Here is a 20576-nt window from a genome sequence, read left to right as displayed (position 1 = left end):
GAGGACTGGCCTTGTTATGTTGTTCTATTTATGCACGTTCTTAATAAATTGGATGTCTTTTGCAGGCGCTGCTGGAGAAGAAGAATAAAGCCAAGGAGCCAAAGAAGCCTCCCCCTGTCTGTGAAAAAGTAGAAAGCCCTGTTCCTAAGCCACCCACTCTAATCCTGGAAAAACCATCAATTGTAAGTGAGCTGGTTTTAGCACTTTTTTCCCTGTTGATCCCTGGTTGTTTCCTATGCAGTTGTTAAAGGAATGCTCAGGGAATGAAAGAAGGGAGCTGTATCTGTTTTGTGTGCATCCATGTTACAAATAGCCATCATTATTTCTTAAGACTTTCTTAGTCTCTATTCTGTAAGGATACTAGCAGCCAAAGATTTGAAAATAATTTACAGTATCTGTTGGCCAAATCCTTAAGTAAACTTTATTTTATAAAGACAGAAATTAGTAGACATGCTATTCCCTTGTTCTTGGGGAACAAAAAGGCATCCTCATCATCTTCATTATTATTATTATCATTATTATTCAGTAGCTTCCAACCTTCTGATCCGACAACACTATCATAATCCAGTGAGGCAATTAAGTTTAGACTTACTGAAGTCAGAAACATTGGCTGTTTAGCACTGAGCATGCACTTCATTAATTTTCTGGAGTGAAGTTCTTGTCATCATGCAGGATGCAGTGTTTGATGAGCATGCACCAGTTCACAGATAATGGTTCTCCTGCAGAGATTGAAATAGCAGTAATGATGTGTCATGGGGGCTGTGATATGCTGTAGGAAAAAATTACTTTTTAGGGGAGCTGCAACTTCCTTTCCTTTCTTAAAGTAACATACTTAAGAGCTGGTTGCCCCAGTGAACTGTTTTGTCTTCTTACTAACAACATTTTCATGATGTATTAGGAATCAGACAGAATTATCGTTTAAACTTGTGAATTTAAGAGTCACACAACCATGAAAGTGAAGAGAGAAAGTCTTATTACATCATCTGTGCTGCTGTGTTCCTTTGTGCAGTATGATATTCTATGTTGTATGCAGTCTGTTTTAAGATGACTGGAACAAGAATTTCTTATCTCCTTGGGGAGGGCTTTCCACAGCTTTACCAACTTCTGAGCATTAGATACTGTATTGCAGTGGTGGTTTCCACTGTTTAGTTTTACTAGTTTGGCAGATTTGTAAGCACTTTGAGGTAACACGTAAAGAAATCAGAAAAATTTTTCTAGCACTTGTAGTCATTCTTGAGTGTGTTTACAGATTATAGTTGGGTTTTTTTTTTTTTTAATATTCCAATACAATATAATTCCATCTTCATGAATTTTGTCAACACTTGGTTTATTTGCAAGAATCTTTATGTGTGAACACACAGAAGATGGAGCTCTCCAGTGAGGCTCCATCTGTAAAATCAGGCCACTTGAGCCACCGAGGAGCAGCTCTAACATCTCCTCCCTTGTCAGATCCAAGTGAGGTTTCTCCTACCAGGCTGTGAGGAGCAGTGAAAACAGGCTCCTCTCAGTTGTTAATGCTTCTCTTCCTGCCACACACGCATAGGAGTACCAACTGCTAAGTGCTTCCCACTGGAACTGAGGATCTTGGAAAGAAACTGTGCCAGAAGAAAGTGGAGAGAACGGAGGCACTTCTGCAAGCATCCTCAGCTTCTCTCCCCCAGTAATTTCTAATGGACTTAAGAGCCACAACCAGCTCACAGAGCACCTCAGAATTCCTTCATTACTTTATGACTTTCTTCCAGCCTCCTCTAGTTTGCAGCCATCTCCTAGATTCTTCTGTATCTTTAATTTATCTTTTTTTTTTCTGCAGGGCATGATAGGCTTTTCATCTCCCCTCATTCTTTCCTGGTCTGTAGCAGGCAGATGGACAAGCTGATGATTACACTTACTAAGGCATCATTTGCAGCATTCAAAAACAGAAGTACAGAAAAATGTTCCTCATAAAAATTCAAACCTAATCTTAGTTAATATCACACCAAGCAGTTTGGCTTACCAGTATGTGTGCCATCACCATTTCCAAAACTGTCCTGAAGGGATTTCACACTGTAGCCAGGTGATGTGGTAGAGTTGAGCTCTCTAGGACTGGAAATTCATCCCTTCTTTCCAGAGAAGAAGAACATACCAGATCACAAGTCCTCTTGCTGGTTCTGCTTTGCTTCTCCTGGGTGCTGGCGTGGAAAGGCAGGAATGCTTCCTTTCACATTTGGAAAACTCAATCTTCAACACCTAAGAAAAAACAGATAACTAAGATTCAAGCCCACACAACTTCTCTCATCCCACATTCTTCCCTGTTTTTCCAGCACTTCTTAAATACCACATGTCATTGCAGACCTCATAGGTTCTTTATTAAAAAAACTGCTTCAAATTTTAAGATTTCTTTTTATCTTTCCCAGGCACCCAATGGACTTCTTCCTTTTCCTACTGTCAACTCCAAACTAGATAACCTCTCACCTAGAAAAAATACTGCCATCTGTGCTTCATCTACTTCCTCTGTTTAAAATAAGCTGCTTTTTTAACTTTCTGTGGTCGTGTTCCCTTTCCTACCATGCTCCATCGTTCTCCGAATGCTATGCCAGTAAAGTTCTCAATGAGACAAACCACAATGGACTGTGGTTAATTTTACTTCCAAACTATCACTTTCTTAGTCTTAAATTTACTGAGTTACTCTAATAAAGATCACCACTGGAATAAACATCAAAAGAAAAATTGTATATGTCCCATTTTCATTTAAAACCCTTTTTTTATGGTTAACAGCTGTCTTGGACATATTCTGTCCTCTTAGTGTTGACCTGTTAAATTAATGTAGCTGATGATCATTTTGCAAACTTAGATTCAGTCGAGCTACAAATAGTACTTAAAATGCATACAGTCATTTTCTCCATCAACATCTCCTTATCATTAAGTTCTCATCTCTAAAGACCCTGTAAAATCTCAAATAGAATCTAATTATACAACTTTTCTTCCCCATCCCTTGTAAAAACATGCAAGTACATGTTATTCTTACCTTCCTTTCCCTAGAAATTAGAAGAATGGTGTTCAGAAACAACCAAGAAAAGACAGGCTGAGTTAGACTGTTTAATGGTTAGGCAGATAATCTATAGAAATCCCAGTCTCCAAAGAAATACTTAATTGTTGTGTGGATATTTGTTATGTTTTGGCAGGAGGAAGAGGAAATAGACCTGGCAGTGATCTGTCTGCAGAAGTTGCTCCGAGGCAGGGCTCTTCAGAACAGGGTATTCTGTCTCTTTGTTTGTGTCAGTCTTCAGAATGGTGGTGGGAATGACTGATTGCAAAGGGTGTTCACAATCTCTCTTCCACAGCACTAATCAGGGGTAGTGAGGCTCTTCATAGCAGAATTATTCAAATGGCAAATTCTAGACTAGATCTGGACCGTGAGTACATTTTGCCATGATTATGCCAAGGTCCCAGGCACAAGAAACCTCCCACATCCCAGCAGAGCAGCTTGGATTTCATACCGTCTTTCTGGTTTCCACTGGGGAGGAGCTGGACCCCAGCTGAGGAGCAACTGAAGCCTTACCACTGTCCTGTATTCCCTTTTGACATAGGTGGTGTTGTTCCACATTTCAGTGGTTTGAGTTTGGGTAAAGCCAAACAGAATAATAACAATTAAAAAAAAAAAAAAAGAAAGAAAAAACAATAACTAGCAGATTTATCTGACAGCTGTAGTGCTGTAGTGTTTGCCTAAATGCAACCACAGATTTGTTACAGAGAACTGGGTCTTGCAACTTGGAGAAAAAGGGTGTGCTCTGCTGGCAAAAACATGTTGCTCTCTAGTCTCCCTTTAATCTGCTCCCTTGTTTACCTTTATTTTAAAGATGTTTGAGGGGAAGGAGAAGCGCCTGGATCTGATCCAAGAGCTGCGCACCACTCACGCGCTCCAGGAGGATGGGCAGCTGCTCCTGAAGGCACAGAAGCAGATGACCCTGTCTTTACAGCGCCAGCAGGACTCACACATGCACCAGGTTTGCTTGCAGAGATGGCAAGGTTGATTCACAGCTCTGTCCTGACCAGACACTCTGTGCTTGCGGTACCACTACACTTCCACATTTAATTTTTTATGTTTTCTATTATCCGCAGCACAGAAGGGACCCCAATAGCCATAGAGCTCTCCTCGCACTGAATGCCTGAGGGGCTAAAATTGCTCTCTCACTGCTCTGGAGGCTCTGGGGAATCTCAGAGACAGACTGAGGCACCCTGACCACAGCTGCTATGCAGGCTGTGTTTGCTTTGTTCGCAGACAGAGCACTTATTTATATTTACAGGGCCTTGAACAAGCTGCAGTGTCAGATGACCCTCAGTTTTCCCACATTTCAATCCATTTGAGTGCTACTGCAAGCTGGTATCACAATGTGTGCTTGTCACTCACATCTGTCGGATGTTCTCCTTAGTGTTTGTTACTGCTCTGTCATTTCCCTGTCCCTTTTCTAGCTTGGCACCCTCTCAGGCTCCTCATGCATAAAACCTCACAAAGGAAGCCAAAGCCATCTTACTTTGTAAATCCTGCTGGGCTCAAGACTTCTAGAACTCTAGAATGGTGACACATTGAGGTACCTGCCACTGTATGCAGAGCAAAGAAATTTTAGGCTCCATTTTTGCCAAAGATCTAGTGAGAGTCATGGTTGCAAATTCCCATCCTGTTTCCTTACAGTGCCACAACCTTCCAGAGCAAAGTGAATGAAATGGCAGATACTGGACAGGAGTAGATCATAAAGAAATTTTGTCCAGAGTTTTCAGAGAATACAGAATCCATCACATTCTTGCAAGTTTTCTTATAGTTTTTAGTGCTCTGCTGTTTTTTCAATGACCCACTGGGAAGCAATTTAGCAGCTTCCATATTACAGTAACAGCATCCACTGGCCAGTTGACCTGGTGGAGATGAAGCCAGACCTCTGCTTCCTGCTGCTCGGACAGCAACAAAATTTCTCCTTAGATCTCAGTAGAAATTGAACCAGGTGACTCCCTCATGCACAGGAAGCCCAGGTGTGGAATGCAGGAATACAGAATGTTCCTAGTGAGGAATTAAGAGAAAAAGAAAAGCCTTAGCCATTAGAAACTTGCAGTGCTCCATTACTTCTGGAAGGCCAGGTGAGAGTGAAGGAGAAAGCGGTTCAAACACCATAATGACATTTGTCGAGAAGGAGAGAGAGCAAATGTTAAAGATACTGACCTCTGATCTCAGAATTTCCTTTTTGGAGAGCCACTATCCCCCTCTGCTGGTATCAGCCTCCTCTACTCTCACCTTTTGGTTTGTTTTTTTTTTTACCGTCTCTGAAGGTTCACAGTCCAAGCCTCAGGTATTCAAACATTTTGAACTTCAAAACTCTCTGGAATGCATGTGCAGGAGTTTTCTATGTGTGTAGCTAGTTCCAAAAGTCACTGATGACTCTCAGTTTTATAGGGTTGGTGGTCACAGGTTTTTTCCAGGTTTTTGACCATTTCGGTGCAAGAGAAATGCTTCCTGCTGAAAGAGGATGGAAACTCCACATAAAACAGTCAAAGATGAGGAGTTGAAAATTTTTGACTCATAAACACAAAAATCTAACACAAGAGTGTTCCTGACTTGTTTTCCTCCATTTCACACCAGTTTTATATACAGCACCTGGAGCAATGAAGAGGAGAGAGCACTTTAGTTCCATGTTATCTCTCCCTGTGGGGTGGTGCAGTTACTGCACACCATCTTCCATCTGGAACACCTGTGGGCTAAGTGCTGTCACTTCTAGATGTGTGCAACATTGACAATCCCACTTCCTTTGAAACACTGCCTGGGCAAATGGCACAGCTGTATTAGAAAGCTGATTTATTATTACTTGTCTGGAATATTTCAGCTCCACTCCAACTTTTATGTTTAGGTCTATTCTGTAATTGCCTGTTTATTTCAACAGAACACAGCATCCCAGCCAGTTCCAGACATTGCCTCCTGCCAAGGCCTGTGGCTTCAGAGCCCATTCTGGAGATAATGAACTCCCCATAGATTTTGTCTCTTTCCGTAGTGCAATCACACATACCCAGCCCATAAAACAGGATGTGCTTGGAACAAGGAGTGAATGGCACAGTAATGCTGAACACCTGGAATCTTGTCTCAGCTCTGTCACAGACTTTCTGATTTTCCATTACCCGGAATTTTGAGGTCTCATTTGCACTTCTGCAAACTTAATATAATTACTGTCAATTCCAAGTTGTCAGCAGTTAGTAACTTGTACAATTTTAGGTTCAGTGCCTGAAACCGCCAAGTACTCACAGTTGCACTGTGCAGAAAGCATTCAGGGCATGTGACACATGAGGGGTGCCAGACTCCTGGGACTGGCCCGTGGCTGGCCTGAGTGGATGCTGCAGAGCTGTCTCACATGCCTGTGGCAGTCCTGGGACTTTGTACGACGTTCCTGGGGTTTGTAACACAATTCTTTGCATTTTTCATTTGAAAGCTGTCAGCACTGGAAAGAGACTTGGCCACAGTAGAAGGAAGGACGCTGGCGAACATGCTTGATTTTCTGTCCAAAGAGCTGGTGAGGCTGCAAGAGGAGCAGAAGATCCATGCTTTGGTCATGCTGGCTGAGAGGCAGAGGCGCATGCGGGAAGCGGAGGAGAGCGGCCGGCGGCAGCTGGAAGAGAGCCGGCGGGAGGAGGAGGATGCGCTGTTCAAACAGGCAAGAGGGGGAGACTGGTGGAACTGTAGGCAGTTTGTAGGAGCTGCCTCCTTGTGGGAAGGTCCAGATGGATGGGAGCTGCTTCAGTGCTGACTTTGGAGAGGGCTGGTTTTGAAATTGAGGGGGAAAGCTTAGTGAAGAGAGGGTGATTCCTTCCTCAGAGAGTCATGCCCATTAAACTAAGGATGATCTGAATACCTCTGCAGACAATCCTGCTAGGCCTGTCATGAATGGGTGTAGGTTTCTACATTTCTCCAATAAACACCTGTAGAGAACAGGTGTACCTGGATCATCTCTAGGGATAATGTTTTGTCAGCACTTGTTCTGCCCAGAAAAACTATTAGATGCTTTTTCAGGAAGGATGTCTTTAAGCAAGGGTTTGGAAAGGTTTTGCCCCACCCTGGGCCCAAGTGGACTGCAAATAACAAGAGGTAGAACATTTATTTTTAAGTTACGATAATAGATAAAATAACCTTGAAATCAAGAAAAAAACCCACTAAATTTCCATATTCCATAACTATTCTATAGTCCTGTTCCTATTTCCTAGCTCTTGGCTGCATGAAACATATTTCTCCCCATTAAAAGACATGAGTGGGAGTCTAATTTTCTAAACCAATAATTTTCAAACTTTGTGGAAGGTGGTTAATACCAAAAAGGTCTGGCATCATGTTTATTTTTTTTTAATTTAGCTTCTCATCTTTTCTGTATTCCTGAGTGGTAAGTGGGTAAGGCCAAGGTGCCATAAGCTTATGCCCTTCAGATTAGCAGAAGGACAACACCCATTTCTAGAATCTCAGCTCTACAACCATTATAAGGAAACCAATAATTTTATCTCGGTTTTTGACCGGCTTGATGGAACTTTCTCCTTCAGGGTTTGCTTGAGTTGCTTGAAAGCTGATTTATTTACTGAAGTCAATACCCACGATTATTACTTGGCAATTGTTGCTCAGGGGACCGTGAGAGCTGAGGGAGCAACTGCCATTGCATGCACAGGACCAACCTGCTGCACCAGAATTGCATCTGTGAATTGGTTTTCTTTCACCTGCACTTGTTCCATCAGTTCTCAGAAAGAATTACTAGAAAATAAATTTTTACAGAAAGCATGTCTGAAAAGAAATCTCAGGTTAGCCTGCCTGAAACAAAGAGTCTTGTGAAAATCCGCTGTTCATGCTTCTCTGGAAATCTTCCACTATGTTCCTGGCATAGCAGTAGGCAGAGGAACAATATCTTGGTGTTTTGTTCTAGGTGGTGAATGTTCAGGACAGAACTATTGACACCTACTTGGAAGACATTATCCTGAGTAGCATGGAGAGGACAGCTGAAGAGCAAGCCAGGGAAGAGATTCAGAAAAAGGCAGTAGAAATCAATGACATTGCTTATGAAATGGAGAGTCGGTAGGTTATTAAACAGCACGTGAGGGGCTGCTCACAGCAGTTTAGACCCTGCCGGGCCACGTGCATCTGTGGCTGTGTGCATCATACAAGCCATGGGAAGGGCAGAGCAATGCTGCTCGTGGTGTCTTTGTTAGTGTGGCTGCTGCATGGGAACCACACTGTTCCTACCCAAAACACACATATAAATCCATCAGAGCCTCATTTCCATACAGCATGTGCCAGGTTCCCTTTGCAATCACTGGTGTGATCTGTGAATCACCCCTTTTAGATTTCTCCACACCAGTGTGAGGCTGTGACTGAGCTCTAAGTGAATCTGGGAACTGCCTAAAGCAATACCCATTCATACCGATCTTTTCATTTATTTACACTACTACAGAAAATCCATTTGAAAGAGATCCTAAAAGATACAGCTATACACAGCCTTTCATTCTGGGGTGGCTTTCTGGGGTTCCTTAAGGAACTGCCAATTTCCACGGAGGTCACTCATATTGATGGCTGCCTGACAAGGCACTTGGAGCAAAGTCATTGAGAACACCACAGTCTGTGTTTGCCCAGGGCATCAGCAGTGAATACTTTTTGGGACCTGCCAAACCCCCGGTTCAGTTTCTGTGCTCTTTTTTTGGAATTGAGCCATAAAAATCCCAATGACACAGTGACTCTCCTATGGCACAGCAGCTGTGTATTTTGTTTCTAGATGAATCCAAGCAGAACGTTGGAATCCTTGGGGGAATGAAGTGTAGACAATGCACGCAGCCCCTGGGCCAACTGGGAACCCACCAAACACTGGCATGGAAGAGAGCATGGGGCCAGCCAAGTGCAGAGTCACAAAAGGGAAGAATTTAGGAAACTCAGCAATGGACCAAAGACTAAATTGACAAAGACACAAATCCTCTGCGACATCTGTGTGTCTAACTCAGTTTGTCATCAGAGGGAACTGAGCTTCTCAGTACCTTTGGGGATAAGGAATGGAGGGTGATCCCGCTTTCCTCTTGAAAACACTCTTTGACTCTTGAAAACACAGGGCAGTGCAAAGGGGAATAGTCACACTGTCACCTATTTGTAGGATAAAAAGGGACCCAGCTGACTGCTGCTAGGACAATACACTCCGTTGGAAAGGGTGAGGATATTTACAAGGGAGACCTGTTCTTGCAGACGTGGTCTGGAGAGAAAATTAAAATACTAATACCACTGTGCATCTGTCCTGTAGTCGAACTCGCCTACAGTCAGAAGAGATTGTAGCAGAGCTGGTTTATAATTTCCTGATCCCAGAAGCTGAGAAAAGCTTTATGAGAGAAAGAGGTAAGCAGTCCAGTAACTTTATTTTCTTTGTGAACTGGTTCACTCTCCTTATTCTAGCTCCCTGAAAGGAATGATGCAGCCAAGAGTTGTCTCAGTTCACTCTGAATACTTTTTGGCACTCAGCAGGTAGAAAGTTAAGCTCTTTCACCCTTTTTTCACCAGTTCCTCATGAGCTTTAGTCTTTTTCAATGGTGGGTAAAATTCAGACTTCTGTAAGATCTGGCCTGTGCTTTTGCCAAGAAATGTTGGATCAAATAATCCTTGAAGTATATTCCAGCCTGGTTTGCTATGATAAATCTGGTGTATCTGCAACAATGAAACCTCATGAGAAGAAGCAGCCCATTGCACATTCAGAAATGAACTGGTAAAAGTCTTTAAGTAGCACAGCTGTGAATTGTGTTATTATATGGCAATTTCTAAAACTGCAGAAGACTTCAATAAGCAAATTACTTAAATATATGTCATACATGGAAGGAAGGTTATACACTTTCCTGTGCTTCCCTCTCCTCCCCAGCTGGCTGACAGCAAGGGGTAAAGATAAAGTTTTAAGGTTGGCTGTAGTGACATCATATTGTAAGGAGATAACCTTGCAGTTGTAAAGGGTGTTTCTATTTAACAAAAAAGGAATGGCATCTGTCAAAATACAGAGGGGAAAACACTGGAAAGCTGTGTATAACATTAAGTAATGTCATCAATAAGTGGCTGTTCCTAACTGGGATGTTTCCACTGAGCAGCACAGGTGGAAGACCGTGACTAACCCAGTCGCCCACAGAAAGTGAATATGACCTAAGCAAAGCAATTGCATCACAATAGAGCTTGAAGGGGTCCTTGCCGCAGTGCACTCCTCTGCCTTGAGAACAAAGGCACTGAGTTCATTGCCTCTTTCATTGCTTTGTGAATGAAAACACAAACCCTGAGTACGCATTTTGTGCTCTCTGAATTGTGCAAACTTTCTTCTTCCTGGCTTGTGTATTGCCACAACAACGGGACCTGTTCTGCAGCTGGCAGTTCTGCATAAGCTTAAATCAGCTGCCTTCACTCCAGCACTGCTTCTGCCAGCTTCCAGAGCAGGTGATGTCATTGTAGTCAGTGAAGCCTGCAGCTCAGGCACTAACACACACAGGTTAGCCTGACTCAGAAGGGAGAGCAGAGAGAAGACCTGGAGATGGCTTAGGATTCTGGACACACTGAGGACATACAGCAAGGCTCAAAATACATACTGGGCTTAAATGCAACAGCAGCTAATGAGCAAAGCACCTCAGAAGCACTCCCAAACAACAGAAGAAAAAATCTTCAGAATCTGTGATAGCTGCAGTGAGTTTGCCTGGGAAGCAGAGCTAGACCCAATTAAAAATTAAGGTGGATGCTGGTGGAGTAGAGCAGTAGGCAGTTAAGCAAGAGAGCTCCTTCAAATGTGACCAGGAGAAATTTCTTTCTTTCACAATATTCTTGTGATGGCAGAAATCAAATATCAGGAAGAGACCTGGCTTACACTCTCTTCTGCTATTGCTGCATGGGGTGGAGGGGCTGCATTCACCTAAGACAGTTGATTCTACCAGAAATACACTCTGATGAACACATCCTGCTGCAAGCCTCCTGCAGTGATACTGTCAGAATCATTAGGTATTCCATAGAAATCCAAAGGAAATAGCTTCAAAGAATGGCATCAGATCTCATAAACACATTAGTGTGTTGCATTTCTGTGGTGGCTTTTAAAGCCTTCTCTATAGTGAGCCAAATTATTCATTATGAGACTTTGCTTTAGCAACCTGGCCCATGCTTGAGCATTTACCTTCCGTGAAACTATCAGGAAGTGATCTAAGAGCGCAGTTGTCTGGCCTGTCAAAGGAGCAAATCCATTTGTAGAACAAAGATTTGAGGGCCTGCAGGTTCAGTCTTTGCCTGCTGAACCTTTAGTTTCCCCTTAAACACCTCTGTTTTGCTATTACCTAGTTTGGGATTTTTTTCCTCTTCATTTTGTTGCATTTTAATGCATAAAAGAGCAGGGATTATCCAATACTGGCTCACCCTGAAAAACCTCTGCACCTCGATTCTGAACCGTGCCTCAGTGGAATTAGAAGTCACTGTGCTGACATGAAAACACCTTGCTTGGAAAAGGACAGTGACTCTCCAATTTCAGCACGCTGTCCTTTAGATGGAATGCACTGTGGATGGAGAAAGGGACTGCAGTAATTCCAGAGGAGTGCTCCCTGTATAGCTGATGCAGTTGGTGAAAACACAATTGAAGCCCAAATGCCTTGGGTAGAGAAGCCTCTCCTGGGGATGAGGGCTGGCTGGGGAAGGTCAGCTTTCCAAAGGCAAGGGAGATCCAGTTGCATTCATTGTTGACAAAGCAGACCTGGGAGATGGATAAACATAAACAGGGTGGGTTGGTAATGCTGAGTGACTGGGACAGGGACAGCAGAGTTGTGTGCCAGCATGCAGGGCACGAGTGCTGCAGATTCACAGTCTGAGTGCAGCTCAGCCTTGAAACAGGCCAGAGTAAGTCTTGAACTTCTGTAGGGAAGTGGCAGGATGAGAGCCACGCCGTGTTCCTGCATCATTCCTCACACCCTCCACAGGGCACACAGTACTTCAATCCCTGTGACTCAAATAAAGAGGGAGAGGGGGAAAAAAGAATAGTGAAGAGCAATAAAGAGAGCTGCAGGGTGAACACTTAGGCTTGGGTAATTATTTCCCAGGAGGTGGGTTAGAAATACCTACAAATGACTTTGAATGAAAGGAGGCAATCCTGCAGTAGCTGAGGGGAGGTGACGAGGTGGGCAGGTGACTTCAGGTGTCACTTGTGGCTCCAAGTCTTTCTTTGAACTCAGTGAGAGTTTCTCAGAGCAGGTCAAATCCTGGCACAGGACATGGCAGATTTTAACTTGATTCTTCCAGAGGCTTGCTGCAATTAACAGACACTGAAGGAGAAGTTATTTTAAAGCCTGATAATATATCCTGGGCAGTTGTTCCCAACGCTGGAAAGGAGAACACTTTGGCTGTGATTCCCACTGAGGGGCCCAGTCTTCAAAGTGAAATGCAAAGTTGGTCGCTGCTATTAGGTGGCAGTAGAACGCTTTCAGCCAGAGTTAGAAGGGCATGATTTTTTTTTTCCTGAGACAGACTTTTCCACAGCAGGATTGCTAAAAGCTATTGCTCCCTTCTCCCCTACCGAGAACACTTAGCTGTACATTTCCAAGTAAAAGCCTTAGCTCTTTTTATGCACAGTGAGGCAATCCCAAAGAAAACACATCTACGCTGCTCATCGGATCATCCACGGGGGCACAGAGAGGGCTCTGGCTGACCTGGCACGGCATCAGGAGGTTTCTGCCACCGAGAGAAAGGAGGATCCTCCTGCCGGGACAGCCGGCACAGCTCCGAGCGGGACAGCTGCTGCACCAAGCGCAGCCGAGAGCACTCACCCTGCCACAGCTGCACAGGAACTTGGACAAGGCTTCCACGAGGATCCCACAGCCTCCTAGAAGATGAGTGAGGTGAGTTTCCCTTCCCCTCTGTGTTTTGAATTCGGAGCATGGCGATGGAAAGGGAAGCACATTATATTTACTTTTTCAGGGCACCCTGAACAGAAAACTCTGTCTCTCCCTTGGGCTGTCTGTCCTGCTGCCTGCCAGCAGTGCTGTCCTGGAACCATTCTGGTACATTTTCGAGTGGCAGCTCCCTCCACTCCCTCCCCAACTTGCTTTGGACTCTATTCGCTGATTTTTCTCTTCTGATTGTTTAGAGAAGCTCGAGTGAGAAAGCAGTGTTAGCATTCCTTGTTTGTTTTCCTGGCACAGATCAATAAAAATCTGTACCTGGGCTTTTGGTAGTATTTCCTTGCTTCAATAACATTAAATGAAAAAAATACTCCGTAAGTGGGAAATTTTGAGTCGAGGCTATCCACAGACAAGCACGTCCCACTGATTGCCTTCCTGCAGTAGCAGCGCTACTGGTAAAGCACTGGAGCTGAACGACACCAGTCAGATTTTGCATTAGATTTTCACATCATTAGTCCTTGGAGGAAGTAAAGGTCGGAACCGGTCGGAACCGGTTTGAACTGGTCGGAACCGGTTTGAACCGGATTCAACCGGTCGGAACCGGTCGGAACCGGTCAGAACCGGTTTGAACCGGTCGGAACCGGTTTGAGCCAGTCGGAACCGGCTGGAAACAGTTTGAACCGGTCGAAACCGGATGGAACCGGTCAGAACCGGTAAAAACTGGTTTGAACCGGTCGGAACCGGTCGGAACCGGACGGATCCGATCTGAACCGGTCGGAACCGGTCGGAACCGGTCGGAACCGGTCGGAATTGGTTAGAACCGGTTTGAACCGATTTGAACCGGTTTGAACCGGTCGGAACCGGTGTGAACCGGTCGGAACCGGTCGGAATTGGTTAGAACCGGTTTGAACTGATTTGAACCGGTTTGAACCGGTCGGAACCGGTGTGAACCGGTCGGAACCGGTCGGAACCGGTCGGAACCGGTCGGAATTGGTTAGAACCGGTTTGAACCGATTTGAACCGGTTTGAACCGGTCGGAACCGGTTGGAACCGGTCGGAACCGGTCGGAACCGGTTTGAACCAGTCAGAACCGGTCGGAACCGGTTTGAACCGGTCGGAACCGGTTTGAGCCGGTTTGAACCGGTCAGAACCGGTCGGAACTGGTTTGAACCGGTCTGAACCGGTCGGAACCGGTCGGAACCGGTTTGAACCGGTCGGAACCGGTCTGAACCGGTCGGAACCGGTCTGAACCGGTCGGAACCGGTCGGAACCGGTTTGAACCGGCCGGAACCGGTTTGAACCGGTCGGAACCGCTCGGAACCGGTTTGAACCGGTTTGAGACGGTCAGAACCGGTCTGAACCGGTCACAACCGGTTTGTACCGGTCGGAACCGGTTTGAACCGGTCGGAACCGGTTTGAACTGGTCGTAACCGGTCGGAACCGGTTTGAACCGGTCGGAACCGGTCGGAACCGGTTTGAACCGGTCGGAACCGGTTTGAACCGGTCGGAACTGGTTTGAGCCGGTTTGAACCAGTCTGAACCGGTTTGAACCGCTCGGAACCGCTCGGAACCGGTTTGAACCGGTTTGAGCCGGTTTGAACCGGTCAGAACCGGTCGGAACCGGTTTGAACCGGTCGGAACCGGTTTGAACCGGTCGGATCCGGTCAGAACCGGTCAGAACCGTTTTGAACAGGTCGGAACCGGTCAAAACCGGTCGGAACCGGTCGGAACCGGTCTGAACCGGTCGGAACCGGTTTGAACCAGTCTGAACCGGTTTGAACCGGTCGAAACCGGTCAGAACCGGTCGGAACCGGTTTGAACCGGTTTGAGCCGGTTTGAACCGGTCAGAACCGGTCTAAACCGGTCACAACCGGTTTGTACCGGTCGGAACCAGTTTGAACCGGTCAGAACCAGTTTGAACCGTTCGGAACCGGTCTGAACCGTTTTGAACCGGTCGGATCCGGTCGGAACCGGTTTGAACCGGTCAGAACCAGTTTGAACCGGTCAGAACCGGTTTGAACTGGTCGGAACCGGTCGGAACCGGTCTGAACCGGTTTGAACCGGTCAGAACCGGTCTGAACCGGTCGGAACCGGTTTGAACCGGTCGGAACCGGTTTGAACCGGTTGGAATCGTTCGGAACCGGTCGGAACCGGTTTGAGCCGGTTTGAACCAGTCAGAACCGGTCTGAACCGGTTTGAACCGGTCGGAACAGGTCAGAACCGGTTTGAACCGGTCTGATCCGGTTTGAACCGGTCAGAACCGGTCTGAACCGGTCAGAACCGGTTTGAACCGGTCGGAACCGGTTTGAACCGGTCAAAACCGGTCGGAACCGGTTAGAACCGGTCGCAACCGCTTTGAACCGGTTTCTGACAAGAAGGCAGCGTCTGGCACAAACCTAGGTGATTTCAGGATGACACAGGCATGGCGGGGCTGAAGCATTTTCCAGAGATGTTACTCTTCAGGCTGACCTCGTCTTGCTTTTTATCAGTGCAAAGAGCAGTTCTGGGAAGAGTCTTCTTTCTCTTGGCTCAGTGGTGATCCCTGTGGCTCTCCAGCTCCCAGGGCTACACAGAAAGGATGCTGCCTTTGCCTTGTGCTGGCTCTGCCGTGTGCTGGCTCTGCCGTGTGCTGGCTCTGCCTTGTGCTGGCTCTGCCTTGTGCTGGCTCTGCCGTGTTTGCAGGCACGGGGTGCTCCAGCTGGGCTGTGGGAAAGCAGCGGGCTGGGACAGCCGCAGTGCTTCTGTCACAGTGCTGAAGGCTGGCTCAGCCCTCCAGCACTCACGTGTCAGAACTCCCCAGGGCTGTGGCCTTAGCGCATAAACGGACATTTACACCAAACACCGGCTTTGGAAGGGAGGGCACAGCCGCACCACTGCACCTCAAACGCTCCTTCATCGATGGCTGCAGCTTGCACAGCCAACAGCAGCGCTCCCGGCCCTCGGTGCTGCGGGCTGATCTCTCCCCGCTTCCAGCATTCCGCCCCGTGGATGATCTTTTCCTTGTGCCGAGTCTGTAAAGCTCAGGTGTGGCTTGGCTGATCCCGACCAGAGCGCCTCTCCTACATAACACGAACCAGCAGCGGGTCAAAAGTGGTGCCCATTAATGCATTCCTGTGAAAATTCTGTGTCGGGTCTTTGTTTTGTGGGTTAGGTTGGGGCAGGGTACAGGGAAAGGAATTTACAGGGAGGGGAGAGGGAGGAGAAAGGAGTATGGACACCCCTGTATTCCTCTGAATAACAGCTGGAGAGAGGAAAAAGAGCTGCACCAAATCACTGCTGGTCTCCAGGTCTGAACCAGGGGCACCAGGGGACTGCTGGGGTCAGGCAGCCTCTGTAAGGGCTGCAGCTTCTGGCAGGAGGCAGAGAGGGGTGGCCACTTTTGGTTAGGACTCTGTGAGGATGATTCCATTAGGGACTGGGATTTGGGACAATTCTCATGGTATTCATAGCTACTCAGTAAAAGGGAAGGTTGCAAATACAAAAATACAGAACAAAACACTCTCCATGGTGTGGGAGGAGAAGCTGTGCAGGAATCAGCTCTGTAGCCTCAGGCCACCTTGGACAAATTTAGCCTTGTTAAAAGGAGGGGGATATCGTGAATCACAAGATCCAATGTAATAGGAGAGACATGGAAAACTTGATGCAGCAGAACAGTTGAACAGGAAGACTCATCCATTGAGGCATTTGCTGTATTCCTGAAGAAGGTCTGTCAAAATAAACATTCTGCATGGGGCCCGCTGTACAATTTGATGCGGGTTTAAAAATATAAGCAATCCAACAGGTGTGGGAATGGACAGAGGTTGCAGCACTTTGGTGTTCTGTAGGGACACAGCTCTGCAGGACAGTGAGGGGGCAGGGGACTCCTGATGCTGTGCACAGGCTGAGCTATAAATGTCTTGGCTTCTATTATGATTTAAGGGACACCATCAGGGTAAAGCCTGTCTTTCCCACATGACATTGCCTAGCATGTAACTGAAGGCCATGGCAGGATTCCTGCAGGAAACTCTCCTGTAGAAACTGCTTTCAATTGCCATGTGGGGTTTTTTTTCTCAAGCTCTGCAGAATGGACTTTGAGAAGGAAAATGAGCACAGTGAGAGGTAATTGGGATCATAAATCAACAGCATAAGAATGCACCATTGCCCCTCCTAGCAGGAGACAGAACAACCCTGGGGAGGAGCCTGTACCCGAAACAAACACAGCAGATGCCTCCAGGGCTGCACCAACACAGTGGAAACACGGGGAAATTCGTCTTGTCCCGCTTTTCTTTCACCAGCTGCCCACAGGGAGGGAGCCTGGCTGTGCTGCTCTGCCAGCTCCTGTCTCCTGGTAGGTGGGGAGACAGGCTGGGCCAAACGGGCTCTGGGGTCACTGCACCCTGAGAATGGGGAGAAATCGGTCTGCAGTAAATGGATGAGTGCAAATTGTCCCAGGGCTTCCCTGCCAATACAGCTCTGGTGGTGTGGGAGGAGAAAATCTTGTGGCACCAAGTACAGTCCAGCAAAAAGGACTTTGGGTCCTTCTTTACTGGAAATGTACTAGAATTGTCTGCATTTCTGTCAACAGAAAACCACACCAAACCCACACTGCCCCATTGCTCCTGCCTCCCTTAAAAGCCAGTGACCATCACAAAAGCTGCTGCCACAGACCTGGGTGTGGTGCTGTTAAGAGAGTTCCTGCCACTTTCTGAGCACAGCTGTTCCCTCTCTGCTCTGCTCTTGCAAGGGTGCAGGATTTGCCTGATACTTCATTGGGCTCAATTCAGCCCTCACACAACTTTTTTTTAGGAGAGTGGGATTAACCCTACAAGTATGGTACTCACATGCTCAAGGCTTTTAACAAGGTCCAGTTGCACTATTGCTGACTGTCTCCTCCAAGTCCTGTTTCCCTGCTTTCACCAGCATCCTGTTAGTGGAACTTTTCCTGTGTTTTTATGATCGACGAATCAGTATTGTGCTGGCATCCAGCCTCCTCACCACAGTGCTCTCCAGAGTCGGGCCTGGGCTTGGATGGGGAGCTGTTGTTTACTGTGCCTGCCCTCCACCCCACCAGAGAGGCAGGAATTGGTTTGAACACCTGCCAAACCTGCCAACTCCCCGAGACAGAATGTGTACACCTGGATTAGTAAATTCGGTTTTCCCGGGACCACCCTGGACCAAGGCCCCCACCTCTCCCCCCAGCCACTGCCTGGAGCAGAACTGGCAAGGAGAGCACCTCAACAGACACTGTTTGCACGAGACAGAGAAGGCCAGCAGGCCGAGGGGAAGGGTGTGCACTGAAACCCGTGGAGCAGGGCAGCTCTGGCTCTCTGCTCCGATCCTATCATCCCTTCCCTCTCATTCCTCCTTTTCTCCCACGCGCTGCATCAGCCCCACACACCTTTTCCTCCACTTCTGGCTGGAGTCAAGGCCACTTCTCTTGGCCTCCTCCCATGTGCCACATCCCAATCCTTCAAGCAGCACTTGAAGGGGATGTCCTATTCCCCTTTCTTTCCTGCAGGGCTGCTTACCTGTATCCACATGCACTGCCTGGCTCAGCACACCATTTCCAATGGGCCTGAGAGCTGTGGCTGCTCCTGCCAACACTCACTGTTGCAGCTGCCCACTGCTCTACAGCGGCTTGGGCCCACTGCAGAGCCCAGCCAGATGAGATTTATCCCATCCAGTTCCCCCCCGTGGGGAGCTTGCAGGGCAGCCTGAGCCCCTGACCCATGCTGGAGCTCCTCAGTCAGTGCTGGGGGTGTTGGTCCTTGTACGGGAGCGTGCGGTGCCCCTGCGGTGCCCATTGCAGTGAGATAAAGGTGGCACAGACCTAAAAGCTGCATTTGCTGCTCTCTGCCTGGGTTGCTCCCTTTTGTTTGTTACTGAGCCAGTAACAGCCTCGTGCAAACACCGTGTTGGTTCCTTACCTGTTAAATTGAAGCCTCTCTCTGCCTGCCAACATAATTTTTCTGCCTCCAGCCAAATGCAAACAATTTTTCCATTGCTGTGTGGGCCCCAAAGCTGTTGTCTCCAGCAGAAACATCTTCCATTGATCTACCTCTTCCTAGGCCCTGGTGCTGTGAAACAAAAATCTTAAAAGAGGTATAACTGAGATTGTCCAAAGAGTCCCCAGCTGGGCACTCCCTTTTCCCACATCTGCTAACTTTCGGCAGCATTCCAAACAACATCAATGGTCTCCTTGAGTAAAAACACTCTCAAACCACCTGGGTTTTTCCAGTAAGCACCACCCTGAGCACTCTGCCCTGGCAAAGGATTTGGTTACAGGAATGAGTTGCAGAAGGGAGGAGGAGGGCATGGCTGCTGTTATGCCAGAGAAACAATCCTAGAATTGTTTAGGTTGTAGAGGACCCCTAAAGTCACCAAGTCCAACCATTAACCCAGCACTGCGAGTCCACCACTAAACCATAGCCCTAAGTGCCACATCCTCAATAATCTCCAGGCATAGCGGGTGGCTCCACCACTTCCCTGGGCAGCCTGCTCCAGCACTTGACAACCTTTTCCATGAAGAATTTTTTCCTAATATCCAATGTGCAACTTGAGGCCATTTCCTCTTTCCTCTCACTTGTTACCTGGGAGAAGAGAGCAACCCCCAGCTGGCAGCAGCCTGCCCCTGGGGAGTTGTGGAGGGCGATAGCAGGGATCTGGTGAGAGGGGGATGAACGCCCTCTGTTTCCTCTGCATCTCCCACGCTGCTCCCAGCACACAGCTGAGCCTGCCTCGCTCCCTGCAGCCCCCGTCCCCCTCTGACAGGCCCTGCCACGTCCCTCTGTCAGCAGCACTGTCTGGACCCTGCGACTGCTCAGCCCTCGCAGGTGAGGTAAAGCACAGGGAAGTCAAGCAGCCAGTGACAATGAACAGTCCTGCTCTAATCCTACCTTCCACCAGTTTTTAGAAACTTTGCTTAGGGAAAAAAAGTACCAACCAAAGAGCCCAAACCCTTCAATCTCTGCTCAGCAGCCCATTCCATTCTCAGTTCCCTGGGGCTGCCACCGTACACAGGGCCTGTGGCTCCTCTGCTGGGACAGGCGCTTGTGCTCTGCCAGGCAACTCTGCCTGGGGACGAGGGTTGTTTGCCACAGCCGGAGTTTCTCACTCTGCAGCAAGTGAGGGGCTCTGCAGACAGCCCTGGGCTCGGGCAGAGTGCCCCACTGCAGCTCTGGGGGCAGAGCACCCCGCTCAGAAACACCCTGCTGCAGCCACTCCGAGCTTCCACCAGGGCTGTTCATTCCCCACTTGTCCCGGAGGACCCAGCCTTACCTCTGGAGTATGTCAGCAGAGATGTGATGCAGAAAGCAGGGAATTCCTGCAAGAGAAGGCTTTAACTCCACTGGCTGCACGGGACACCTACCAAACTGCATGCAGACTCAGGGAGCAATGGGATACACCAAGAAAATACCTGTGCCAGGGCATCAGGAATTAGCTGGGTGTGCAGCAAGATCCAGGGCTGCATTCCTGCTCTGACCAAAGGCAGGTGTTTGCTGTGAAGTCCTGTTCTTCCTTACAGCTCTGAGCACTCACCTATAATCTCACCTGAGACGAGCTTCAGCAGGAGTTTGTTTTGGGGGTCTGGTCTCTGCTCCAAAGCCTTGCATTGTACAACACTCACACCCAGACAGAGCCTGGCTTTCCTGCCATACCCTGTGGAGCGCTGGCACCCACACACCTTCCTTTCCTACCAGAGCTTGCATTTGGCAGCAGTCGGGTCTTGCAGCCCTTGT

The 20576-nt window shown here is 47.6% G+C and overlaps 1 protein-coding gene across 6 annotated transcripts in view; it reads left to right on the top strand.

Moving 5' to 3' along the window:
- Nucleotides 1–20576, top strand: part of CFAP91 (cilia and flagella associated protein 91) — a 44393-nt gene that overhangs the window by 16759 nt on the left and 7058 nt on the right. For 4 of the 6 annotated variants that reach the window (XM_063394053.1, XM_063394051.1, XM_063394054.1 and 1 more), the window contains exons 11-18: nucleotides 66–182; nucleotides 3162–3233; nucleotides 3837–3983; nucleotides 6444–6665; nucleotides 7911–8059; nucleotides 9267–9358; nucleotides 12590–12855; nucleotides 12935–13181. In XM_063394053.1, the coding sequence (XP_063250123.1) occupies nucleotides 66–182; nucleotides 3162–3233; nucleotides 3837–3983; nucleotides 6444–6665; nucleotides 7911–8059; nucleotides 9267–9358; nucleotides 12590–12843 (1053 nt within the window). In that variant the 3' untranslated portion in view covers nucleotides 12844–12855; nucleotides 12935–13181. Of the gene's footprint in view, nucleotides 1–65; nucleotides 183–3161; nucleotides 3234–3836; nucleotides 3984–6443; nucleotides 6666–7910; nucleotides 8060–9266; nucleotides 9359–12589; nucleotides 12856–12934; nucleotides 13182–20576 lie in introns of those variants that run through there. The other 2 variants (XM_063394057.1, XM_063394056.1) reach the window with 2 other exon arrangements.

This window comes from Prinia subflava, chromosome 3, assembly GCF_021018805.1.
Source record: "Prinia subflava isolate CZ2003 ecotype Zambia chromosome 3, Cam_Psub_1.2, whole genome shotgun sequence".
Taxonomy (NCBI): Eukaryota; Metazoa; Chordata; class Aves; order Passeriformes; family Cisticolidae; genus Prinia; species Prinia subflava.
This window is presented reverse-complemented; position numbering and strand designations above follow the sequence as displayed.